At 40.7% G+C, this 9,323-nt stretch overlaps 1 protein-coding gene across 3 annotated transcripts in view; it reads right to left on the minus strand.

The window, feature by feature from the left end:
- The window catches only part of SECISBP2L (SECIS binding protein 2 like), a 29,331-nt gene extending 20,996 nt beyond the window's left edge, over nt 1-8,335 (minus strand). The window contains exon 1 of one of the 3 annotated variants that reach the window (XM_082769509.1): nt 8,100-8,335. In XM_082769509.1, coding sequence (XP_082625635.1) covers nt 8,100-8,117 — 18 coding nt within the window. In that variant the 5' untranslated portion in view covers nt 8,118-8,335. Of the gene's footprint in view, nt 1-8,067 lie in introns of all 3 variants that reach the window. The other 2 variants (XM_082769511.1, XM_082769510.1) reach the window with 2 other exon arrangements.
- Nucleotides 8,336-9,323: the final 988 nt, after the last annotated feature.

Below are 9,323 nucleotides of genomic sequence, written 5' to 3' on the forward strand. Positions count from 1 at the left end.
TAAATTCATTCTGTTACACTCCATACATGACACTCAAACTAACTGCAGAGTCTCTAAGAGCTATTCTAATGACTTGCACAAACAGAACCAAACTATTCCTCCAAGTGTAAATCTTTTATTAGAAAAATCAGCTGTTTTTAATTTTATCCTTCCATTGTCAAATTTGCTAATTGTCCTGGTTTCAGTTAGAACAGAGTTAATTTTCTTCCTAGTAGCTGGTAGAATGCTATGTTTTGGCTTAGGATGAGAATAGTGCTGATAACACCCCAATGTTTTAATTGTTGCAGAGCAGTGCTTATACTGAGCCAAGGACATCTCAGCTTCTTGCTCTGTCCTGCCAACAGGCAGGCTGGGGGTGCAGCAAGAGCTGGGAGGGGACAGACCCAGGACAGGTGACCCAAACTAGCCAAAGGGGTATTCCATAGCATCTTACGTCATGCTAAACAATATATAGGGGTGGCTAGCCAGGAGAGGGGGGCCGGACTGCTCGGGGTTAGGCTGGGCATCGGTCAGCGGGTGGTGAGCAATTGCATTGTGCATCACTTGTTTGTACACATTAGTAGTAGTAGTACTATTATCATCATTGTATTATTATTTTGTTATTATTATTTTCCTGTCTTACTAAACTGTCTTTATCTCAACTCACGGGCTTCACTTTTCATTTCTCTCCCCTGTCCCAGAGAGGGAGGGGGGAGGGTGAGCGAACAGCTGTGTAGTGTTTAGCTGCCGGCCGGGTTAAACTACGACACTAATTCATAATCCTTCCATGAGATTTTCTGTAGTATTGGCTCAAATTTCACCATTAGCTACTGTTCCCTGTAAACATCATCTCACTTCCTCAAAGAGCCACTGGGTAGCTCCAGGGCGCAGCAGTGCTGTGCTCTCTGACCTCAGGCATATGGTAGAGCTCCCCTGTGACTCAAGTACCCACCTGCCAAATTCCAAGGCATCTGATCCAACACAGCTCCACAGCAACAAAAGCTTTTTTTAATTATCAAATGCTTTCATACAGCGATCACATCATAACCAACGAATACCTATGCTCAATTCCCTCTCTGAAAAGAGATTTTGTCCATGATACAGAAAGAATTCCAGACAGAATTACTTGCAGAAGAATTGATTCAGTTGTGGACTGGCCTACAAACCCAGATGGCAAACATGTTAGAGCACCAAGCTAAGGCTGTCTCACCCACAGAAGACTCAACAGCATAATGGGGATGAGCTCTTTACAAATATAGCATTCTTATGAAGCACTGAAAACTTCCAAAAAAGTATGCCTAATCTGCTGCTCACCAGCTTCCAGCAGTACGTCAACCCAACTTTAGCCAAGACACCAATTACAAACCACTCAAGAACTGACTAGGAAAACAGTCAAAATATACTTGTGATTCAGGTGGTACAAGATTCCCTATTTTGAAGGGCTTTCTAGTCTCTCTGCTCTTTCCCTATATTACTTTGGAAGACTGATGTGGAAATACAACCAAACACAGACACACATACATGCACACATTTCTTAATGGTGATTCACTTGCAGAACTGTCTTAGTCTTATCACAATAATTTGTACTATTGTATTATATCATCATTATTACTCTTATGAAGGAATATTCTTTCACTTTTTTTTTTTTTTTTTTTTTTTTTTTTTTTTTTTTTTTTTTTAAGTACATGATAACTGATCAAAGCAGGAGTTGAATGACTCCCATCAGCAAACCTGCCACAGCAGAAGTATTTCTTGCCATTTGGGAAAGATAAACCCTTTCCTGTTAAGGTAACTTTTTCCTTCTTCTTCCCACCCCCTCACCCCCCTTTTTAAGGGATTTTAAACAATGCTGAGAATGTAAAATCCTTGATTATTCTAGTAGTAACATTTTCAAGATAATGTGTTATCCCAACTGCTTTTGCAAAACCAAGAAAAGTGACCTTGGTTTTCCCTCTAAGTATTTTGGATAAAATGTATTGGATCTCTTTAAACCTTTCTAGTAAAAACAGGATTCTCTCCTCATTTTTTTTTTTTCTTTAAATAAAAAACAGTCATATATTTCATAAATTCTTAAATTTAGCAAAATTTCATTAAAATTATTGTGCTTAATTTTGGTAGTTTCATACAACTCAGAGATATCCAAAGTAGAAGGACAATGTCAGTGGTTCTTCTCCTATTGCCCTGCCTCTTATGCAGGTAATGATTAACTACTGCTGTGACAGAGCAATTGCCTGATATATTTAATTACCATTTTCTGTACAACTCGTCATATATTTAACTTATTTATAGTAGTAAGATAAAGATAGAAAATATCCTGTAATCATAAACAGGTATGAGTGCATTTGAAAATTAATGCCTTTTTTTGCCTGCAGCACTTTGACAGTGTCTGTTATTAAAAATAATCAAAGCAACACTTCAGAAGTCTTTTACATGTATTATAGCATAAACTCTGCTTTCTTTTGCAATCGAATCTGTAGAGGTAGACTTTTTTCATTTTAGTTTTTAAATGTTCATTCAAAAGATGTTTGCTTCAGCGAAAGAATTCAGGGTAAATCTTACTTTATTTTTTAAGTTTTACATTCTGTTCTGTACACACTTTGAATGCTAACTCACCAAAAGAGAAACTGAAAACTTAACCTTAATGCTGGTGTTTCAAAAACCATTCTGCAAGCATAATACATGCAATCCCCTGAATGATTGATACATCTTGTCAAACAACAAAGCTCTATTTTCGCTTCAGGGTTAAAAAGACAACTTTGCTTAGATAGTAATACACTAAACTTCAACGTATTACTTCCTTAAGTATTCCAGAGAGACTGGTAAAATACTACTGAAGTACCTTTTTACATGAAATATGTGTACATAATAGGACACTAAAGTTCATTAAACCTAAAGCAGAAAGTGGAAACAGATTTATTGAGGCAGGTCAGACTGCTAACCAAACCACAATAAAAGTAGAATTAACTCTCCAATGTTATTATCCAGACATTTCAGTACATTTCACAAAGGGCTGGTGGTTTCAGTTGACAGGCAAAGGAAACAAAATAGCTAAGTTAGGTAATTGGCCCAAAATTATCTAAGCAGGATTTTTGGGGGGTCTGTGATATTCCTGGCTGGGAGGAAGGACTGGGAAAGACAGAGAGCAAAGTAACGTTTTAATAAGAGGCATTTTAGGTCACCTGTTTCCCAATATGTTGGGGAACAACTGAAATTATCTTCTCCTTAATAGTGTAAGAAGAGAGTGAAAAAAAAAAAAATAAACAATCAGTTAAAAGGTAAGGATGTTGCTAACTACTTATTGTACTGGACAAGCAAAAATATCTCAGACTGAGCCTTTGTATTTTGCTTACATGGTCATCTCCTGTGCTTCTTTCACTAGATACTGAAATAAAACAGTTCATCGTTGCTTTTTGTTTTATTTTTAAATACAATGTTGACATATTTGAGACTCAGTAGAAAACATAACCAACTACAACTTCAGTATACTCTAGATGAGAAGATGAGATCCCTTTATTAAGTGACTATTTGCTTCGGAAACAAAATGCAGTGCACAAATCAAAGCATGTGGATAAAAAACAACTCCCCCAAAAGTACAGCCAGACAGTATGACAGGAGTGACAAGTGCAGATGAACACAACACAGCAGGATTGATCACGTAGCTGATTTATAACCATATGCAAACAAAAGGAATTGAAAAGAAAGACCTAGACCAAATGCCAGAAAACTGGAGGAAGGCACCTACACTTCTGGTAAAAACAACAGAACACTTGCAATAGTAATTTATGCTATGATTGCTCTCACAACATAGACATTTACATCACCCTGCACACGCTAAAAATCAACATTTTGCTGCTGACATCACTGACATATAACAAAAAAGTATGTTTTTGACTGGGCAATCTAAAAGCAAACATTGCAAGACCAAGTCTAATTTTATTCTGGCGTGTAACTTTTTCATGTTTATTCAACCCTTCACATCATAAAGCTGAACAAAGCTTTATTGAAATTGACCTTTGATAACCAAACTCAATCCTAAATATAAATTTAAGCCATGATGAAACACCAGATTTTCAATCAGTTGCCCATTAACACAAGCAGAACCCTTCAAATGAAACCAAGATTTATACACGAGTTGCTTTTGTAGATACCCCTAGTGCAAAACATTTCACAAATTGAAACCATCTCATTACATATTTCAGTCCAACAATTACAACTCTTTCAAGACAGCATATACACTGAAGAGATCCTTTGTTTCCTATATAAAAGCTACTGTAGTCATCAACAGCTGCAAAGACAGAAGATGACACAAGCAGGAACAGACTGGTAAACTTTGTCCTATAGTTGTAGTACTGTATGTTTAATCTTAGAAAAGTTTTTGTTCATTGTAGCTTAATGCCATTCAGCACTTTCCATTAAAAGGGATCTCTTTCAGCTTGCTGTCTTAGAAGAGAACACTTGGGTATCTATCTCACCATTTACAGGGGGAGAAAATAGGCACAGATGCTGCATTTCAGAGGGCTGTAATGAAATCAGCTGCTTTGCTGCCTCGAAGTCTGGAAACAAGAAGTCTCATCACAGATGTGATACACAAACATAGCTCAAGTATCTTTTTCCTTAAAAAAAAATCCTGATTCTGAATTTTGGATTTCAAAATGCAATAGTCATTTTAGTAGTAAGACAGGTCACATTTCATCTGTTGAAGATAAACTTTACAAACATGGAAGCCATTGTTTCTATAATTAGTTGCTTCTAAGTGGCAAATACTTCAGGAATGGTAAATATGCAGTCCAACTGGAAACGCCAGCAGTAGGCCATTTAACAAAGCACAAAATTTAAGCCTATCCTATTTAGATTAAACATAATAATTCTAATTCAACACTTAGAGCAAACAGGCTAGGAAGTTAGCCTTTCCCTTAGCTCCCGTACACAATTCTTTTTCCTTTTGCAAAAAGGAAACCCTACTCAGAAGCATGTAAGTTAATGTTAAAATTTTTAAAGTACTGAAATTTTTCTGCATATGCTGAACGTAAACAAGTGGCACAACATGACAAGTTGGCTGGCTTTTTAACATTCAAGACCAGAATATTAAAAAAAAAAAAAAAAAAAAAAAAAAAAAGGAAAACTAAACCGCAGTATTTAGTTACAAAGCTTGTCCAAAAGATAAAAAGCTACGGACAGGATCCTCTCCACTTATCTAGTTTACAGCACTTAACAGGGCATGTAAACTTCTCAAGTACGACTGCTTTGTAGTCTATATACTAAAGGTGTTAGTACAAACCAATCACATATGTCTGCTTCCTCATCATACACTAGTCAATGATAAATAAAATCTGTGATCAGAAGGCTTAGAAGACCTTCACATGTCATATCAATAACATTTTAGATGGACTGAAGAACACATTCTATAATAAAATATAAACCATAAACAAAACTCAAATTCTTCTGCTCTTGCAGGGTTCAAGAGAAAGTAAGATGCAAAACATAGAACCCAGAAAAACTGACCTTTTTCAGTCTGCTGACAGTTGAAAATTCTGCCATGCAAGAAACATGGAAGAAAATTAATTAGGATAAGGAGCACCTAGATCTATAGCAAGCGTTTTATCAAGCCAGCTGTTGAACGGTCAAATAGAGTAGAGGCAAGCAGAACAGGCAGTATTTAAGCAACAGTAATACAGAACACAGGTCATCGATTTCACAACTTCACCTAATTTCTCAACTGCACTAATAGAATCAAATACCTTAATCATAGGGATAGACGTGTCTAACACTTGGAAAATCAAAACACATCAGTGCCCTTGAGAGGGGAAGTTGATTCTCTTTAGATTTCTACCACAATCAGCTTCAACAGAAGGAGTGACAAAGGTCACATGCTGAATCTTCTCTTTTGTAGGGAAAGACAATACTTCACAACCACTGAAAGCCTTAGGCTTCTCAATGGAAGAAGTTTCGGTTAAAAAATAATTATTTTATAGGAGGGTACATTACAAACAGCTTTATTATATTTTCCTCTTTGTTATGCGCCAAAAAGATCACTGGGAATACCATAACAAGCGAAGTCACACCAGAATTCAGGTAACAGAAACCTGAGGAGTGACGTGCAAGCGACACCTTTTTCCTCATCTGGGTGCCCAGACGTTCTTGGTGCATGACAAAACTCTGTTCAAATATATCCTCCACCAAAAGCATTTGCATTCCCCCCTCTACCCTTGAAATACCATACTTTAACATAGCACAATATCCTACTTGCTTGTGTTCTAGTTCCACAGTAGTTATTCCTATCTGCAGGGACAATTACCCTATTGTGGCTGACTGAGTAATCTGGGGAAAAGGGAAAAAGAAAATTAAGTACTGTTATCATACATCTACATGCTTGAAGATTCATTTATCAGATGTCATGCAATACATGTGCCCAAAGCAGACCAAATCAAAGAAAACGTGGAAAAGCACCCAGAACTGATGCAACTTTACCAAACACTTGCACAGATAAAGGAGATTACATTTGATCTCACTGCACAAAAGGTTCAAACCCAAAGCACTTTGGAATCTCCTAATCAAGATGTTACTGCATAATGAGAAGACAAAAGCAACAAGATAATTTAATAATTTTAGAAACTCATCAGCTATTAATTTGTCTGCCTAGAAGCCTTACTAGCAGATGAGGAACCAACAGGATGAGATATGCTGCAAACAGAATAAGCAAGAAGACTGTTCCTGCTTCAGAGAGCTTAACTGCACCTCCGAGTTGAAATATTACACAGTTAAGATAATCATACAGACAGATTAAACACATTACGTTATGAGTAACTCAGAGATTATCAGCTTTTCTGAGCTATTTCCAACAAACAAAAAGAGACTGGTTTGGTAGTGGCATGAGCCTCTGGTAATGAAGAGCTCAAGCAACAGGGAATAAATATTTCACAAGGGTGCCACAGTCCTAGTTACAGATGAACTGAAGGAGAAAGATACAAGATTTTAAAGAGTACAACAGGCAAATTCAGTAAGCTAATGTAAATTTTTACAGAGTGAGATCAATTTCTCTAAATTAAATAGACAGTGGGAGCCATAAGGTAGTAAACTGCACTGTTCACTAACTTCTTTAGACATATGTACAAAATAAAAAGCAATACATCTTTACAGAATGCATTGTTACCATCTACAGGAGCTTGTACTATTTTATTGATTGACTCTCCTATGAGAACCCCTGGACATGCCAAGATCTCAAGCTGCAAGGAAGGAATTTCTGAATTCCGTGTATGAGTTTTGAAAACATTTTGCTCAATCAGAAGCTTAAAAATAAAGTCACGTTGTTATGGAGAGCAACATTCACTTCAGATCCACCTTTTAGAAGTGCCTCCTGCCCGTGAAAGATTTTATTGCACAGATGTAAACAAATCACATGATCTCTTAAGTCCCAGCTAAAGCTTCTTCATACCTATAATTTGAAGGGTGCTAAGAATAATGCAGGCTGATTACTTGGAGAACAGCAAGTTACCTATTACAGAAAAAGAAAACAGTGGTTTCTAGAATTAGTGACCTAAACCCAAATCTCCCCACTCAGCTGAACGGCCACGACCTATCAGCAGCGGCTCTAACCCTGAAAACTTCACCCAAACCCTTATGTTTACATTACTCCAACAGGCGACAAGCCTCACGCGTCGCCAAGTTCTCAAGAAACCCACCCAGGACTCTTGCAGTGAGCACAGAGCTTTAAGTCACACCCCACCGACCGTGACCACCCCACGAACACGAAGCAAAGCCTGTCAGTAGCAACAGGGCGGGGGGCGGAAGAATCCTGGAGCGGAGCCCCTCGGCCCTGCGGGAACACAGGGACAGCCTCACAGCCCCCCGAGCCTCTCCCAGGAGCCGGACTCCCGCTCGGAGCCTCCAACAGCCCCGGCTGAAACCGCTCCCGCGGCCGAGGAGGGCCCGGAGGCAGCCCCCCGAACACCTCCCGGTACTCCCAAACCCCGCAGGCCGCGTCAGGCCCCGCACGCGTCCCCCCCCCCCCGCCCCGCCGGGCCGCGCCCTGCCCCTCCGCGGGGTGCCGTGAGAGGACACAAGGGCCGCGGGGCGGCCGCCCGCCCTCACCGCGGTGTCCGCCGGCGCCCGTCGGCCCGCACCTTGTCGGCTTTGTCCATGGCTCCGGCGGGGCTGGGCGGCGGCTCTACCGAGTGCGGCGGAGGCTCGGAGCCGCCTCCTCCATGGTGCTCGCTTCTCCCCCCCTCCCCGCCGCCTCAGCGGGCTACACCGCGCTCCCGCACACGCCCAGGGCGGCGCTGACCCCGCTCGCGGCTCTCACGGGAACCGCGCCCGGCTGCGCCACGGCCGAGGGCGGGCACCGGAGCGGAGGGGAGGGGAAGGGAAGGGAAAGGGGGAGGCGGCGGGGCGACGGGGAGGGCTCAGCTGGGACGGAAGCCGGGCGGGCCCAAGCGGCGCCGAAAGCCTTGTTTCTCCTCAGGGCTGGGGGGGGGGGGGGGGGGGGGAGGCGTCCTTGAAATTAAAATATTTAAAAAAATAAAAAAATAACTGTAAGTTATTTAGTCGGAAAGCTGAAAATGTACAGGAGGGGCCGGGCCCACGCCCCGTTCTCTGCCCGTCCCCGGGTCCCCACAGGGTCGGGCCCGTCCTTGGGTGCTCCAAGGGGCTGCAAGGCTGTCTCCAGGGCTTTCACTGATACTTCTGGAGTAGGGCAGAAAAAACAGGCTAAATGCCTATGTAAAATAGAATCAATTGCAAAGGATGTGCTGGAGCAGAGCTGAGTACTTCCAGGTGAAATCCAGAAATCCATTTATAAAATGTATTAATGCAAGAGGCAGGTTTCTGATTGATTTTTTTTTTTTTTTTTAATTTTTGGTGAGAAATAAGGGCATAGCTAATGGGAAAGGTAAGCAGGCCTGTATTTTGACACAGTTAAAATTAAAATTACCAACACTGTTTCTACAGAGCAATCTTGATAGAGCTTCCTAGATTTAACCTTCACTTTCCAATTCACTCTTTCCCACGTTATGTTCAGCATGCCACATAACAAGCTGTTGGACTTCACAAAAATTTTGTTGGATTAATCCATGTTATCCCTTTGTATTTTCTTAGCATAGCTCTCCACCATTAGAGCTTTATAAGTAACATACGGTATTTTGAAGATGGCTATTGCACTGCACAGTAAGATCTCATCTTGCAAACAGATGACATGAATACAGAACTTGTGCAGACAGACTGTCACTGCCTTGTGTGCTATTTTACATCAGCGGGATCTCCGGTTAAGTGTAACTTTTGCCTAGATGCCTGCAACATTACTTACGTTCTGTGAATTAAGTTTTCATGGGGTTGCAGCCAACAAAATCATA

This window comes from Aythya marila (genome assembly GCF_965140915.1).
Source record: "Aythya marila genome assembly, chromosome: 11".
In the NCBI taxonomy this organism is placed as follows: domain Eukaryota; kingdom Metazoa; phylum Chordata; class Aves; order Anseriformes; family Anatidae; genus Aythya; species Aythya marila.